This window comes from Dacryopinax primogenitus, assembly GCF_000292625.1.
Source record: "Dacryopinax primogenitus strain DJM-731 SS1 chromosome Unknown DACRYscaffold_13, whole genome shotgun sequence".
In the NCBI taxonomy this organism is placed as follows: domain Eukaryota; kingdom Fungi; phylum Basidiomycota; class Dacrymycetes; order Dacrymycetales; family Dacrymycetaceae; genus Dacryopinax; species Dacryopinax primogenitus.
Genome location: NW_024467210.1, coordinates 462676 through 478766, shown reverse-complemented (window position 1 = coordinate 478766; position 16091 = coordinate 462676). Strand labels below are relative to the sequence as shown.

The following is a 16091-nucleotide window of genomic DNA, read 5'->3' as shown; positions in this document are numbered from 1 at the left end:
GTCTCAGAGCACATGGAACAGCACCTCACAGGGAGGGCCAGGGAGCTGCTCTCAAGCCTTTAGTCCTTCCCACCGCTTGTGGCTTTGTCGTATGGGGGTTTGTAAGGCCAATCTCATCCTAAGTTCATGCGCTGTCTCTACGGAGGTAATCTCCGATGAATGCTGCGCGTGAATTGGCTGAAGCCATGGACGGTTTCCATCGGGGACTTCGGGGGTAGTTTGAACACAGGATGTTTGGGATTGTATTGTAGTTAGTCCATCGTAGGCATACTCAATATATTCGTTGCCGGAACATCCGTTCTACCGGCTCGCATGCGGTATCCGGATACCGCCGGACCGATATCGAGGGTCTGTCTTACTTGATTAGTTTCAGTTACTTTCCATTTGTTCCTTCTATTTCACCACCTCCACATTCCTTGACTTTCTATATTAGATAGCTCGTATACCCCTGTAACGGGAGGCCGAACTCTTCCCCTTCGACCACTCTGTATCCCCTCTCTAGCTAGCCCCACTCCTTGGTATCACATCCTACTCGAACGTATCATCGTGCATATACCGCCATTCGTTATCCGGAAGTACGCTCACCCGTAGGAGGTTCACACGAAAGCTCGATTAGACTATCTATTGTATCTACGGTACAGTAGGAGTCACTTCAGGATACATCGGTAAGACACAGTGCTTGTTCAGCGTTCTCAGTGGCTCTTTCTGAATAGTCTGATCGTGGGAAAGAGGTTTCCACGTCGGAGTCAAACTCATCAATCGTGGTAATAAATGGGGAGAATATTACAAATCGATGGCACCTTAAGTAGTGTCCAGTATTCCAATACGACACCGCATTTTTGGTGTGTAGATTAGTAGAATCCGTTGATTTATAGTCCAACAATAAAAGAGGGACCTATCGATGACCAACAGAGAGGCAATGCGTACTTTCAATGCCTTCCCCTCGTTCTAACACTGTCGATATACCCGACCTTGTATCCTACTGCGACTTGCCTCTCCATCTTAACCGGAACTGCAACCCTTCGTCTCTGGAAACGGATGAGTGGATCATCAATTCCGGCGGTTTATCAGGAAAGCGGAAGACCGTCGTGGCCGGCTTTCAAGCTGGGCTTCTTGCCTCCATGACCCACGCGAACTGCGACTTGGCTGGGCTTCGAACTGTAGCCGACTTCATGCATTACTTGTTTCATCTAGACGATATTACCGATGATCTTGATCCAGAGGACAACGCTGACTTGGCTGCAGTTGTCACAGATGTCCTGCGTTTTCCGAAAGAATATACTGAGATGATCAATAAAGGGACGGCCCCGGTGTTCATTAGACTCACGTACGAGTATGTCGGTATACCCTGCTGGGATCGGGCAAGCCGCTGACTCCAATCGAGCATCTGGATGCGCATGCTTCCTCAGTGTGGGGAAGGAACGAAGACACGTTTTATTGAGGCAAATCATCTCTTCCTGCAAGCAGTGTATGGACAATCAGTCCTATGTATCGGTGGTGAACTTTCTCTCCTAGATGGATATATCATGCTTCGTCGAGATGACGGTGGCGCGAAACCGATGTTTGTCCTTATCGAGTATGCCTTAGGGTGGGAACTGCCAAGTGAACTCGTCGATGATCCGGTGATCAAGAGGTTGGAGGATGAGGCTAACGACATGATAGTCTGGAGTAATGTTCGTGATCTCCCTCTAGCTCGTGTGCCAACTGACATGCAGGCAGGACATTTTCTCTTTCAAGAAGGAGCAAGCTCGGGGAGATCGAAACAATTTGATTACTATCGTCATGGAAGAAAAGGGTTTATCCATGCAGGAGGCATTCGATTTCGTCGGAGACATGTGGAAAGCTCGATTCCATGACTTCAAGGAGGACCGCAAGAAACTGCCGTCCTGGGGAGAAGTTGTGAACAGACAAGTCGAAGGATACGTCCAGGGCCTAGCCGACTGGGTTGTGGGTAACATCCACTGGTCGTTTGCCTCTAAGAGATATTTCGAGAGTGAGCGAGATTTTTTGGGAGCGCACGTCGCCAGTAGCTGATAGAATGCAGATGGCCAAGAAGTCAAACAATATCGTCAGGTTAATCTTGGGCCAGTGACCGTGGCTGTGACGAAACAATCACAGTCCATTTAATAAGTTGAAACTTTTACGAGTAGTCAGGATAATTCCAGAATTTGCACCTGTTTGCTGTTCCAGTTGAGAATAACGCTCGGGAAAGCTGCGAGAGTGATACGGCGTTAAGCGGACAAAAAGGTGCCTAGAGCCCAAACAGCTCGTATTCGCCAGTTATCCAGATTTTCGGTCAGAGCCAACGCGGAGGAGTGCACTACAATAGAGCTTCAGGGAGCCAAGATATTTTCGGTAGACTGGCTTCCGAAAAGTCTGCAGAGTGACGATTGTTTAATTTTGACAACGAACAAAAAGGGCACAGGCATGAGCACAGCCTTTGAGCGTGACAAGGGGCACGTGGTCCAACATGCTTCTTTCGACTTCCTGGCCCTTGGTCTAATGGTCGTATGGTGCACATTACTGGCTTACTGGCTTCTGTTGTCCTCGAGCATCGATGGCATCTTCAATGGTTGTGAAATTACTCCACTACCACCGGCTCAGTCTCAGCGCCAGGAGCTCTTAAGCCTCACGACGAGAGTGAGGCCATGCCCCTAACCTACCTTTTCATCCTACCTGCCAGCCGTTCGGTGGTCGAGCTACCTTCCTCTCACCTCTTTTTACTATTCAACAACCCCCATAGCTGACTGCTTGCAGATCACACTCGTTACTTGGTGCCGGCACCAAGACAAACTGCTCGACGAACTGTTGACCTACAGTCTCTCCTTTTCACGACTTGACCGCCTCGTAACGACGCACCTTTGGCATGTCTCCTTTCAAGATGATATCGAGCGTCAAAGAGACGGCTTGGAAGTATCTCCTGTTCAATGGTATGACCGAACGTCCATCATTGTTGGCCGTCCAGTTGACTCTTCCCCCAGGAGCGCGCTTCTTCAGTATCCTTACACTCCTGTTGGTGTTCAGCTCCAATATTCTTGTCATGTATCAGTGCGTCCTAAGATCAGGTGGACAGTGACATCAGCTGACGTATATGCAGGGATATACAAGCTATCAGGGATGCGAACTCTGGGGCCGTTACTTCTGGTATCGCCTCCTCGAATTCGACTCTTTTTTCGAACACGACAATGTCCATGGCGACCGATGAATTTGTTGAATGCGATTATCTCGAATACTCGACCGTTCCTAATCAGCCTGCCGGTGCTTTCTGGGCTATTCTCAACCGCCTCTTTATCCTGTTCCAGTGTCTTATCCTCCTTTGGTCTGAACTGGGGTTCTACGAGCACATCTTGAAGGAGTACATGCCTATACTCGGCCCAGATTTTGGCGTATGGACCCTTGGAGCGATGCAGTGCATGATTAGCGCCGTTGTGCTTTCTCATCAGTACGTAGATTATCTCTTTTAGTTGCACGCTGCTAATGTCTAGATCAGTGTCGACGAATTTCCCCTGGTCTCTGCCTTTTTCCTCTTCGCTGTTGGATGCCTTAACATTATCATCGGGCTGGGCTACCGAGCTAAGATGAAGGAAGATCGCATCTTGTTCAACTTCCTCGGTAAAACGAAGTCGAACATCAAGTCCGGATTGCCTTTGATGGGCAGCGATGACGATGATGACAAACCTGCCCGGCCTGCATTCCTGAGGCTCTCCGGCATCAAGGGCAAGATCTCCAATCCTATTCGCAACACCCAGAGCGATGCGGAACTAGGAAGCTATGGGTATAGCGAGAGGATGCAGAGTTGGGGTTTCGGGCGACAAGGCCAGAAGGCTGCTGAGTACCAAGGCACGCATTCAGTGGCCAGCAGTGGAAGTCTAGATGTACTAACATTTTCATGGTAGGTGCTATGGTATCCGAGCCGGTGGCAAGTCTGCCGAAGTATGCAGGATCGCCTCCTGGCTCCCCTAAAGTTCAGAAAGCCGCCATTGAAGCAGTGTGGCAATACAAAGGAGATAGCAAGTTCTGATGATCACCACGAGAAGGGCTTCTAAATGGACCCTAGGAATACCCTCACATCTCATATGTCTACCATTGTATCGTAACCCATTCATTCACTGTATCTTAATACTGTACTGGGGCGTATCCGTAATACCGAATTAAACCAGTGCATATCCTTTGAGGTGGAGGAGTTGAGCAAGGCGCCGCAGTTATCGTGCCGAGTGGCAGTCCTGCACGCGGTTTAGGTTCCGGTGTGGTGTCGCCTGCAGGCTTCGGTTCATGTCAGGCCATTTGACGACGAAAGGACAGGGACATCACCAACTTGAACGGACTGACGAACGACTTACTCACTGGCGCAACAGCGCTGTCAAATACCTCTGTCAAAACTTAGCTTCGAGCTATCTAATTGTCCTGCTGCGCCTTTACGTCTTGACGACCCGCATTGGGGGATGACGACGCGAAGCACAGATAGTCGCATGTCGCGGCGCTTTGGCCGAGAAAGGATTACGGACGAGGATGTGTACAAGTGCGTGTATCTGGAAGTAGTCGACAATAATATGCTGAATACACTCCATCAGTTATGCCCTTCGTGTGGCGTAGGTGGCCAGTGATACCCATTGGAGTGGAAAACTGATGCTTCCAACAGATATCTCTCCTATCTCATGCTCCCGAAGGGCGACGCGCCAGGAAATGGCAAAGATACCGCCACCTCCACACCGAGCAAAGAACATTCACGTCTAACGTCATCACTGTTTTCGATTACGGATGTTTTCAAGGATACCATTGGTCGAGATGGCTCCAAGACAGTGAAGTTCCCAGAGAAGCTGCTCAAGGCGCTCGACCAGAAGATGCAGAACATCGCTATGCTCAAGGATCCCGGATACACGGACCAGCTGCTTCGCAGGACTATCGCCGTATTCTGGGGCTCTTTGAAGGATGAAACCTTCTACAGGCAGATGAAAGAGAACCGAAAGATCGAGGAGCTCATTCTTCATTTCGTGACAACTGCCACAGGAATTCTACGGAAGGATCAAACCCTCGCACCCGACGCGTGGAAGGAGCAGCTGAACAACCAGATTGGGCAGTTCATCCACATTCTGCGAGAATGCTTACGAACGGTCAGCAACGTCAACCCTGAGTTGACGCAGCGGCTCGATATGTACGCGGAGAAGATTGGGTCTCCTCCTACTCAATCAGGGGCAGACGGGAAGGAGAGTGGTCATTCGCATAGCCAGAGTCAGAGCGGTAGTGGGGCGTGGAGCACGCAGTACTCCCATTCGGTGGCGGATATGCCGCTCGTGAAGACGGTCGGTCGTCTCTTTCGCAAGAGCGACCAGGATGTTCAGAAGGATATCAACGCACTGCGCAGGGTATGCACAGAAAAGGCAGCATTGACGGACCTGAAGGTACGTACATTTTCTTTTCTCTCTTACTGTTGCATTTGTCTGATGTTTGAACAGACTTGCCTAAAGAACATCAACATGAACATGCCATTCCCCGGACGCAGAGACGACTTCGATAGCGAGGAAGCATTTCATCATTGGAAGACAACAGAACTCTCCCAGCTATCACAGCTTATGGTCATCATGGTTCAGTTCAATCCCGAGCTAGCAAAATCCACGCCTTCTGAAATCTTACCATCTGTCCCGGAACAGTCTCGTCCTAATTCCCTCTACGTATCAAGCTCATCACCTTCCGATTCCTATGCCTCTCCAGCCTCCCGTCATGGTAGTGTTAGCAGCCGATACTCCATTGGTGGCAACCTTGGTATGAACCCCGAAGCTGCGGCCGACGCCCTTGAAGCGGATGATGAAACACCGTCCGGCCATAATTTCACGTATATCCCTCCAAATCCAAAGCGGTACTACAAGCGATTGCTGGAATTATGCTTGCAGTACGACCTCGAAGCAATGAGCGAACTGCCGGAGGACCAAGAAGTTTCATTAGGCATTCTTAGCCCACGACACCTTGAAGTTATCAATGAGTGTGCCGTTCGGTGGCGCATTCACCAGAGCTATCGCGTAACCAGCTTTCTTGATATCATCCGATACAAGTTCGAGCGGGAGGAGGTACCTCTTGATTGTGTACCTGAAGCGTTGGCAATGGTTGATAAAGCTGGTCTTGAGACACCTCCGACAAACTGGATGAGCCAAGATGCGGAATATCTCGCCTCTGTGTACGGCAATCTGTTCAACCTCTTCCTCGGATCTCTCTACCATACTCTGGATGACATACCAGCTCTCAAGATAGACACTGTCGCTCCATATCTGACAGTGCTGGAAGCTATCCAGGAAAGCACTTTGATTGAACGCTACAACCTGGACATTCGTGCAAGGGTCTCGGATATTGTGGAACGAGTCAAGGCGATTTCAGCGCACAGGTATACCGAGAAGATGAACGAGTTGTCGCCCCAAGCGGGTGTTAATCGAGCCATGCCGTTACTGTTTATCCTGGATTGGATGGACAAAAACACCAAAGTTCTGAACAAGCGGTTCCCCCAGGCGCTACTTGGGTAAGTACTCACACTTCTAATTCATGCTGTGACTTGCTGAGTTGCTTTCAAAGGCAAATCGATATCGTCGCTCTAATGTTGGAGGCTCAGACGCCTATGTTCTTGACAGATTTGGAGGGTATGCGACGTCGACTATACGAGGGGGCTCAGAATCAACCAACTCCGGACGTGCCGCTTGAAGATATGTTTGAGCTGTTCAAACGCTCCCGGGTGTGCTTGGATCGATATGAGGTCTTCTGCGAAGAGTACGAGCTTCATTTCATCCAACTCGACCGATGCTAAGATATAGCAGCATACCTCTTGAGTTCGACCTTGCTAATTACTTCGAGCCTTACGTCCGACTATGGCTCGTAGCAACGGATACGAAAGCGATCCAGTGGGTGCACTCCGTATGTATCTGAATATCTTTAGCAATATGTATCTAATGAGCTGTCAGGCGATCACAGTGGACAAATTCGAGCCCGTGGGAGCAGAAGGTCACAGTTCTTCAATCGTGGATCTGTTCGATTCTTTGAAGAGCGCATTGGACTTTCTTCTGGACCTTGACTGGCCTGATGAGTATCAGAAAGCCAGATTCCTTACGGCACTGGCCAAGGTGTGTTGTATAGTACCTCTTCTCCCTAATTGGCTGACAACCTTTCCAGAGCATCAACAAATGTATTGAGCAATACTGCAGCACGCTCGAGCAGATGTTTATGGAAGAGATGTTCCCTCGTCCTTCTCCAGAAGTTGCTGCTGCCACCGCCGCAAAGCAGAATGCGTGGCTAGAAAAAGCAAAGGCTACAGTTGCCACCTTCCAGGGAGAGAAAAAAGTCGAACCTTTCAATTTCCAGCCTGCTGTGAGTAGAACGTTCTCAGTGTGATCCATTTGAGTCGAACTCATATTAAGTGTTATTTAGTCTTGCGTACGATTGAACAATGTGGAAGCGGCCCGTGGTCTGTTAGATCAGATCTATGTCAAGATCGATGCAGACAAAGTGGCGGAAACCGTGAAAAGGTTAGCACCTCCCGTCCCCGAGAAGACCGACCGGCTTGGCTTCCTATTCACTGTCAAGGTAGTCGAAGCAGAACGGCTTGTTCCGACAGAAGCCAGTGCCACCGCCAAACTCGATACCTTTGTTACTCTGAGTGATGAGCGTGGCATGCGCCTTGCCAAAACTCGGACCATCTATGAGTCTTTACAACCTCAGTGGGACGAAACTTTCGATATCACGGTTCGTGATCAACCCCTTTGGCTGATGGCAAGCATACGAGATCGGGCTCTTATTGGCAAGCACGATACAGTCGGTCGGTCGTATATTTGTCTAGATCCGCGAAGATTTGGCGACTTCTTATCCCATGAGGTTTATTTAGATCTCGACACTGGCGGTCGCCTGCACCTGAGAGTCAGCATGGAAGGCGAGAAGGACGACATTGAATTCTACTTCGGCCGAGCATTTCGGTCTCTTAAACGCACGACGAGCGACATGGCTCGCGTTTTCGTCGACAAGATGGCCCCATTCATTAGGCAGTCCTTGTCCAGAGATCTCTTGCGTTCACTTGTGCGACCTGGTGGTGCTGGTGCTCTCGCATTGGAACGAATCAACTACAAGCAGGCTCTGGGCGGAATGCAGGCATTTTACCGGTCTGCCATTGGCGGCGCTTCCGAAGAGCCGCTCATACCCCTCCCCGCTAGCGAACGTCCACGTTTCAGACCAGAGGCGTTATCAGACGCTGACATAGAACAAGTGATATCACCCTTGTTTGAATACTTCGAAGCCAACCTTCAAATCCTCAACACTTTCTTAACCGAAATCACCAAAGAAATGGTCATGAAGAGGATATGGAAAGAAATTCTATCTATCATAGAAGGATTGCTCATTCCTCCCTTGTCGGACGCGCCGTCCGACATGAAGGCCTTAACTGATAAGGAGGTGGATGTCGTGTTCAAGTGGTTGAAGGTATGTCTTCACATGGTGACGTCGATGCAGGCTAATACTCGGTAGTTCCTGAATAATTACTTCTATGCCGAAGGCGATGGGCTTCCCATAGAACTGCTACAGAATCAACGTTATCGAGATATCATGTCGATCAGATTGTATTATGACTGGGACACGTACGCGCGGCTGTCTTTTTGCCTTTTTTGGTCTCACGCGAAAATGACAGCGATACCCTGATGGAAGAATGTGTTCGCATGATGAACCAACGTCTTCGGGTAGCCCCGTCCCTGCGCAAGCGGGGCAAGAGCGTGTATCAACAGAAGAATCTTGGTACCATCCGCAAGCGCAAGAAGGAAAAGCGGGAGGAAAAGAAACAGGATGGATCAGGTGGCGAGACCATCCTGCGAATTCTGCGTATGCGACCCAACAGCAGAGACTTCATCGCGCAACAAATGCAGTTCATCCATCAAGTGCAAGGTGAAGTTGAAGAAGTCGATTCCCGAGGTGGCCACCGGCGCGACTCTTCGATGGGACTGAGACTACCTCCGATGCAAGAGATGAAGGAGCATTAACCCTTTTTAGTACACTTTCCCCTGTTTCCATGGCAAATTCGCACGGACCATTTGGCATACCCGCAATTCTTATCACCTCCTGTAGAGATTCCTTTGTGTTTTCCTGTTTCAATAAGTCAAGGGCTGGATTATGTACTTATCTTGACTTCCAATATAAACGATAACTCGTCCTCATGACACGGTTTATAGAGAAAGGAATGACACCGTTTGCTGCCAGGCCACAAAGCAATAATATCCACTTCACCTGCAGCTGACAAGGAAAGCCTGATATTTGCAAGGTCAAACTTCATGCTACAGTGAGTGACCGTGAAACATGTATGGTGGGACCTTCCTGTATTACGCCCAAAGGACCACGTCATAGACGTAGTGATATATTTTAATACATGCATGATGCCGTGTGTGAACATAGATAAAGGGAGAGGGAGTTTGTCGTTAATTGGTCAGTTGGGCAGTCCTGGCGGCTTCATAGTGATTGGGGCGTACTGTCCTCCCCAGCTTACCCTCTTGCGCTTCTTTGCAATCCCGCCTCCTGGTGTAGATGACGGCGGCGCGCCAGTCACGCCTCTAGAAGGCGCCAGCACCTCTGCTAGATCTAACGCATCCGTATCAAAGGTTCCGCTCATGTTGCCGAACAGAGCAGGGAACTCGGACGCAAGAGAAGAAGAGTTGCGCAAATCCCAAGAGGCGGTTGCCAGATCCAGGGAAGGAAATGAGGATGAGGGTGTAGGCGAGGGGCCGCGTAAGGAAATGAGATGGTCGAAAAGGGAGTTGGAGCGGCGCATGTTTGGTCGATTGAGCCCGGACAAGTCCTGTTCCCCGGTGGGAGAGAATAACAACCCGTTTTCCGGTACGTCGGGAAGCGCGCTGCCGGAAGGCACGACGTATTCATCAATACGTAGTTCACGCATCTGGGCTGTAGGCGTTGTCGCTTGGCGCAAGGGCAACAGAGGCTGGCTAAGGGACAAAGGCGACGGTGCTCGAGCGGTGGAAGGCACAATCGTAGCACCCATAGTCGGAGTGGTAGCGTCGTCTCGCGGCAGATCAGGAGGCGGCAAGAACCCTTCCAGCGCAGCAGTAGCAGCCTCGATATCCTCCGCAGTGGGCATCTGCATCTGGAGGTCGTCCAGGTTCGACCCGGGGGGGATACCGAGCTCATGCGCGAGCTCAGCGACTTTTTCTGCTTCCTTGAGCGCTTGAGCCGCCTGCTCCAGCTCGTCTAGTCCGATGCCGAATTCGGGCTCGTGGATGTCGACTTCGTCCATCCCAGGCTGTCGAGCACCTAGTGAATCATCTACAATCTCCTCGTTCTCCCAGATATCGTCTTCCTCGCCCTCACCCCGCCGCTTGCCCCAGTCAGGTAACAAGGGCTGCCACCCGCTAGGCAGTTCCATGCCCGCCACTCCTCCCGCCCTCACCCCACTGCCCCGGATCAGGTCACCCGCGGTCGAATGATGCGTAAAGCTCCTGTACAGCCTGGCCAGGCTGTCCCTATCCCTCTCCCTAGCCAGATCCTGCGCCATACTCCAACTAGCCGCCATCGCTCCCGCCTCACTGGCGAAATCGTGTCCATAAGCAGCGGCGGTAGAGTACAAGTCGTACCGGTCGACGACGTCATGCGACTGTTGTGCTGTCTGGTCGAAGCCGGAGAGGCGGGCGTTAGGGGCGAGCCAGTTGGTCGGGCCCCAGGCAGGGGGAGGTTTCTTTGAGTCGTTGTTGGAGAAGAAGAGGGGGAAGGGGAAGCCGTGCGGGGACGTGCTGTTTGAATGCGGGTCGGAGGCGAAGAGGGAGTTAGAGGGCGAGCTGCTTGGAGCCCAAGAGATGTCGCCCGATGCTGAGGCCGATGCTGAGGCGGAGGTAGACCACTGGGAGAGGGAGACGTCGTCTGCCCCTCCTAGGCTGGCGTTCTCCGAGTAGATGCTCTCTGGCCGCGTGGGCTGGGGGAGGGTAAAAGGGAGGGAGAAGCTGAAGGTTTCCGCGCTGGGGAAGGTTGTGCTGGGGGACCGGGTATGTGCGGCGGAGACGGAGGTGGACGAGCGCACACGGGTGAACGCCTGGGTTGGGAACCCGCCTGCTGTGCTCGGCCTTGGGCCTGGTAAGCGGGGGGGAGGTCCCCAGCTGCTCGGCCCGGTCGACGTGCTCGGGATCGGCATAGCGTCGAGCTGCATAGGGAGGACTTCGGTGTCCTGCTCAGGCTGGGCAAAACCGTCCAGCTCCATCTCCGTCTCCGCTCCCTCTAGCTCGCTCTCCTCTCCTGGACCAGAACGCATCACGGGCCCCTCCTCGCCCTCGCTCATCCCCCCCCTCCTCGGGCGGATACTCGTCGCTCTCCTAGGATGGGGGACAACCATGCTCTTCCTCCTGCTCCTGCGTGTGCCTCTCCCAAGCTCCGTAGCTCCCAAAGGTGGGGACGGAGGCTCAGAACGGGATTTCAGCCCCGAGCTGGCAGGCTCAGTCCGTCGCTTAGGCTTGTTCCCACTCGTCCCATACAGCTCGGGCTCGATATGCCTGAACCTATCCCTGAGCTCGGTAAGCTTGCGGTCCTTGAAACACTCGTGTTCTCGCGCGATGGTAGCCCAGTGTGAACCATGCCGCGCATAGCCGTCCCGGAGAGCGTTGTCTTCCTCGAAGGTGAAGGGTCGCTTGCGAACTTGCTCTTTGCGCTCGAAACAGTGCACAGTGCCGGATCCGCTGGCGCGTGAGCGGGAAAGGTGCGTCTTAGCGTTCGGATAGTGCTTGCGGTATTCTTCGGGGAAGTACGTGCGGAAGCTGGTGCCTGTTAGGGAGATTCTGAGAGGTCAGAAAGCATGAGGACGTACCGGTCTTTCAGGTCTGTAGCAGAGCGAGACTGGAAGCTGTAGCTCGGGTCGTTGAGGATCGTCGTCCAGTTACCAACTCCATGCTGCGGGTGTTCAATGAGCAACCTTTGTGCAAAGAGTAAAAAGAACATACAGCTTCACAACCATCGATAAGCATCTGCGTCTCCTCTTTCGTCCACAGCTTGCGTGCCTTCTTAGTACTAGGCTTGTTGTCCTCACTTGCGCTGCCGTCTCCTGGTTCAAAGGTAGAGGGTTGCAGCTCCTTACCCTCCCTGCTCTCTGGAGACGCCCAGGACTTCTTCACAGGGATGCTGGTGCTGCTCCCAGACGAGGCAGGGACAGCTCCCCCCTTGCCTTTATCCTTCTCCTTGTCCTTCTCTCGCTCTAGAAGACGCATCTCGTCCCTAAACCCGTCAAAGAGCTGCCTGTGCTGCGACGCAGGTAGGGAAACACGCCGTTGTTTGGCTTTTGCTGGGGGTGGTGGGGGTTGCGTAGGCGTTTGAGGTTGTGGGATAGCTGGAGGAGAGAGAAGAGAGAGTGTAGAGCCGTACGAAGTAGACGTTGAGCGAGGGATGAACTGGGGCGACGCTGGGAGAACAGCAGCAGACGTCGACGCCAGTGCGTGGGAGAGAGACGCTGACGGTGGATGATGTGACAGGATCTGAGCTTCGCGGACTTCATTGAGCGGTCCAGAGTTGAATAATGCTTGGATGTCCGCGCGGGACATTGTCAGAGTGTTGAGGGCGTCTTTCATCGTTCCTTCGTCGTCGTCGACGATGGTGAGCGGTGGTGGTGACGAGCAAGGGCGCTACCCTGAGGAGATAGAGCGGTTATAGTCTCCTCTGACTTGAGCGCAACGGTACTAGTAAATAGATAAATTCGTGGTGAAGCAAGACGAGAAAGTTCAATTTGAGTATAAAAAAAGTTAATGACTCGATAGAAAACGAATGTTATAATAATAATAAGAATAATAATATTGTAATACCGCTGCTCTGGAGGCACATTGTACACATGTTATACGCTGTTATTGCCGCTTACGGACACCAATGTTTTGGCTACTTTGCTAAGCCATTCTACCCACCTGGGAGACTACATAGTGTTGGTATGAAACTTAGTCACCGGGATGTGTAAGTTGAACCCAAACAAGTGCAAAACACCCCTCAGATACAGCAGGCTGGCCCTTTACGAGAAACCTGCCTCAGCATCAAACGATCCAGTTTTGGCCCACTGATTGTTCACCATCAACAGCAGGCTCCACAACGCAAGTGAATACAACTCAGTCAATCTCCAACACAGAAAGTCACAACACGCACAGTCACTGCGGAAGATACCACTCAACCTCTCGGCTGCCCTCCCCAGACGTGTCGAGTCCAGATAGCCACTTTTTCACCGTAGGCTCGACGGCGCGCTTGGGAACATCATCCCCTATCTGGGAGGTTCCATCACAGCCTGCGACTTCATCGACGGGCGTATAGGGCTCTTCTGCAAACGCCTCCGCGTCAAGAGAAGTGTGTATGACACTGCAGTTGTCATCCTCTTCGACTGAGCCATCGCTGGTCCATTCGTCGTCAATACCCGCAAGGAGGTCGCAAGCTTCAAGTCCATCGGTCCGTCTCTTGCCGAGTGTGCCACTGGTCCGTCCTCTGGGACCTGTACCAGAAGCTCCTGCGCCGGCACCTGTTCTACGGCCCCTCCTCCCTCGGGCTCCTCGCGCGGCACGAGAGCCAGTGCCTGGATGTCCCGCACCAGGATCGGGTCCAGACGTCTCCCTCTCTTCCGCCACACTACCAAGCGAAGGTTTACTCGCTTTTTCCTTGAGCTTTTTGCCCACACGCCACGTCCACCAGAGCGGTGGTAGAATCGACCCTCGGCGCTCCTCGGAAAGACTCTCCAACGCTCCGAGCGCCGCCCGGAAAGCGTTCACTTGATACGGAACGATTCGCGTAACGACGTCCACAAAGCGCAAGAACTCTTCCAGCAAATAGAAACGGAAGACCGCAACCTTGAACACATTGATGCGCTGGAGCAAAATAAGACATGAGCACCGCAGCAGTGGACGGAGCTCGAGCGTACTTTCATGGCCCGATTGGAGTCGCCCGCGGGGTCACCTAGGGTGGCATAGTACAACGCGCCATACGCTGAGTTCAAAGACATTGCAAAGCGACCGATGTTGAAGCCTTTGGGATGACACGCCTCAGTTCCGCTAGGGTTGGGCGATGCAGGAGGGATATCCGTGGAAGACGAAGGTGTGGCCGCGGACTGAGAGATGTGGAGGGCCGCCATTTGCAACGTCGGCACCGCAGGAGCAGACGACGTGTCTGTCGTTCTATGAACATAGCTCAGAGCAGCCCAGCAAACCGCGCATGGATGCGTACCCCTCTGACTTTGACCACTCGGCCAAAGCGAAAAGTCCCAAAGCGGGACAGCGGCCATGAGATCATAAATTATCTCTTCAGTAAGGTGCCGGAACTTGCTCTCGGCTGACAAGGGGAACAGCGTGATATCCTGCTTCTGTGGGTCTTCAACATTCTCGTTCCAGTATACTTGGGAAAACTCTTGAAGGGCTCGACTAGCAAGCATATCTCTCAAGACTCGGTCATGCTCTCTGCTAGGCTTGTATATGCCGGCAGAATCCAAGCGTGCACCCGTGGATTTGGGCACACGCACTAGTTCATGGGGTTGAAACTGCTTTTTCGTTGCAGCTAGACAGACACTGCGCTCCTTACTAATGAGAAATGCCAGTGTCAGATTCAACAAAGATGCACCGGCCAGGAGCAACGCACCGGAAAAGGAACTCGTCCGAACTGTTTTGGTGCCGCCCTTCCTGGGCGTCTGTCCACACACGCACAGCCAACTTGAGCACGCCATCATGGGCACTGACTATTTCGCTCTCGTTCACCGCATCGTCGCCTGTCGTCCGGTAGTATGCATCGCGCGCGTCTTCCCAGCAGTCATAAATCTCCGAATGATATGACGCCCAATCGATGCCGTTGTCCTCGCCTCCTCTGAGGACCTTGTCTTCGCCGAGAGCTAGGATCTCGTCGGCAAACCGCTGCAAACTACGATCGCGTCCGGTTCCCTTGCCTTTCCCCGTCTTCTTCTCGGCCGCTTTCTCCTGTGCCCACTGCGAATGGTTACTTAGATCATGATGCGAGTTCTGGGTGGATTGGCGGACCTTCCAAATGTCAGGCGGCAGAAACGGATCCTGCCTCCCGGCTAAAACGCCCCCTTTTTTTTGCAGACGACAGCAGGGATGTCTCGAGAGTCGGGATAAACATCACCCTTCGTCGTCTTCTCCTTGATACCACACGCAATTTTGTAATTGTGCACGCCAGAAAGGTTGGCAAAGGCTGACGCCGACTCCTTCACCGACCCGCAAGAGAGATTGTCCGCGAGAGCGTGGAGGTCTCTGCACCATTGTCAGTCAGCAAGCAAAGAGCGACGGTTATGAATTGAAGAATCGACTTACGCTGCGGCTTCAGAAGAGGCCATTGAGATTATGGAACGCAGGGTGGTTCACCCTTAAAGAAACAGAATGCTGTGCCAGGGTTGCACCTGCCTTTGAGCAAATGGTTCCGTTTGGGTCCGCTGAATTCTATTTGTGCCTATTTTGGGCAGTGGACGGGATAGGTAGTGTTTCACAGGCTTTCACATACCAAGGCGTTTTCTGATATCCTACATGCTCTTGTTCGGCAAGTAGAGCGTCGTGTCCATTTAACGGGCAACGCCGGCAACTACGCTTACTATGCGGACGACATTCGCGCTGCTGGGAATATATCCGCAGAACATCACTTCATCATCTTTGGGACCTTCACCCCTGAACAACGGCAACGCATCCTCTGGCTTGCTGAAAACGTCGACTTCAGTCCCAGATGGACGGTGAACACGTGCCGGACGTGGATGTGGCGCCTTCTGACCAGCATGGTGGCCCACGGGTTGATCTCTGATGAGTGACTTATCTTCTCAATCTGACGCCGCCATGGCTCCGTGTGTATGTTCCCGAGTAGGATACAGTGTGGGCGCATACTGTAGCGTGTGGCGTCTGTTGTCAATGTGTCAGACGCATATATATTGCTGGTATGCAACGCCTCCGTCCCCACGAGGGGTATTTATGCGGAAGTGGGGAAGGACAGATGGGGGGCGAAAAAGCATACTTCAATAGATGACCGATCTCTATGGTGACGGTGTATGGTTGTGGATGCAAAGTACAGGCGATGGATCATTAATTGAGGACATCACCAAACCTAACCCTATTCCATGTCAGATAACGACCCGCGCT

The 16091-nt window shown here is 52.3% G+C and overlaps 5 protein-coding genes across 5 annotated transcripts in view; 3 read left to right on the top strand and 2 right to left on the bottom strand.

The window, feature by feature from the left end:
- The window catches only part of DACRYDRAFT_81212 (terpenoid synthase), a gene marked incomplete at both ends in the record, with an annotated part of 3864 nt that extends 1830 nt beyond the window's left edge, over positions 1–2034 (top strand). The window contains 2 exons of the mRNA XM_040776497.1: positions 1385–1673; positions 1720–2034. Of these exons, the coding sequence (XP_040627193.1) occupies positions 1385–1673; positions 1720–2034 (604 nt within the window). The remainder of the gene's footprint in view (positions 1–1384; positions 1674–1719) is intronic.
- A 489-nt stretch (positions 2035–2523) lies between these two features.
- DACRYDRAFT_23234 (uncharacterized protein) lies at positions 2524–4103 on the top strand. The gene is made up of 5 exons (XM_040773163.1): positions 2524–2930; positions 2982–3048; positions 3098–3442; positions 3491–3840; positions 3897–4103. Exons 1-5 carry the CDS (start codon positions 2867–2869, stop codon positions 4019–4021), a joined length of 951 nt encoding a protein of 316 aa, XP_040627192.1. The 5' UTR covers positions 2524–2866; the 3' UTR covers positions 4022–4103.
- Positions 4104–4655: 552 nt separating this feature from the next.
- DACRYDRAFT_54447 (uncharacterized protein) lies at positions 4656–8996 on the top strand (the record flags this gene model as incomplete). Its single annotated transcript, XM_040775257.1, has 9 exons — positions 4656–5399; positions 5454–6505; positions 6559–6750; positions 6798–6894; positions 6942–7100; positions 7150–7344; positions 7405–8445; positions 8491–8600; positions 8651–8996. The coding sequence occupies 9 exons, from the start codon at positions 4656–4658 to the stop codon at positions 8994–8996; spliced, it is 3936 nt and encodes a 1311-aa protein (XP_040627191.1).
- A 2776-nt stretch (positions 8997–11772) lies between these two features.
- DACRYDRAFT_54392 (uncharacterized protein) lies at positions 11773–12209 on the bottom strand (the record flags this gene model as incomplete). Its single annotated transcript, XM_040775249.1, has 2 exons — positions 11773–11895; positions 11946–12209. 2 exons carry the CDS (start codon positions 12207–12209, stop codon positions 11773–11775), a joined length of 387 nt encoding a protein of 128 aa, XP_040627190.1.
- A 1723-nt stretch (positions 12210–13932) lies between these two features.
- DACRYDRAFT_95592 (uncharacterized protein) lies at positions 13933–15225 on the bottom strand. Its single transcript, XM_040777306.1, has 4 exons — positions 14988–15225; positions 14596–14936; positions 14188–14537; positions 13933–14138 (listed from the first exon to the last, which is right to left on the bottom strand). Exons 3-4 carry the CDS (start codon positions 14390–14392, stop codon positions 13957–13959), a joined length of 387 nt encoding a protein of 128 aa, XP_040627189.1. The 5' UTR covers positions 14393–14537; positions 14596–14936; positions 14988–15225; the 3' UTR covers positions 13933–13956.
- Positions 15226–16091: the final 866 nt, after the last annotated feature.

Excerpts from the sequence above, each read along its gene's own strand:
- DACRYDRAFT_23234 (XM_040773163.1), top strand. The coding sequence starts at position 2,867 with ATGTCTCCTTTCAAGATGATATCGAGCGTCAAAGAGACGGCTTGGAAG. Across the intron at positions 2,931-2,981 it reads GAAGTATCTCCTGTTCAATG|GAGCGCGCTTCTTCAGTATC; the intron begins GTATGACCGAAC and ends CTCTTCCCCCAG. Across the intron at positions 3,443-3,490 it reads GCCGTTGTGCTTTCTCATCA|TGTCGACGAATTTCCCCTGG; the intron begins GTACGTAGATTA and ends TGTCTAGATCAG.
- DACRYDRAFT_95592 (XM_040777306.1), bottom strand. The coding sequence starts at position 14,392 with ATGCTTGCTAGTCGAGCCCTTCAAGAGTTTTCCCAAGTATACTGGAAC. Across the intron at positions 14,139-14,187 it reads GAGTGGTCAAAGTCAGAGGG|AACGACAGACACGTCGTCTG; the intron begins GTACGCATCCAT and ends CTATGTTCATAG.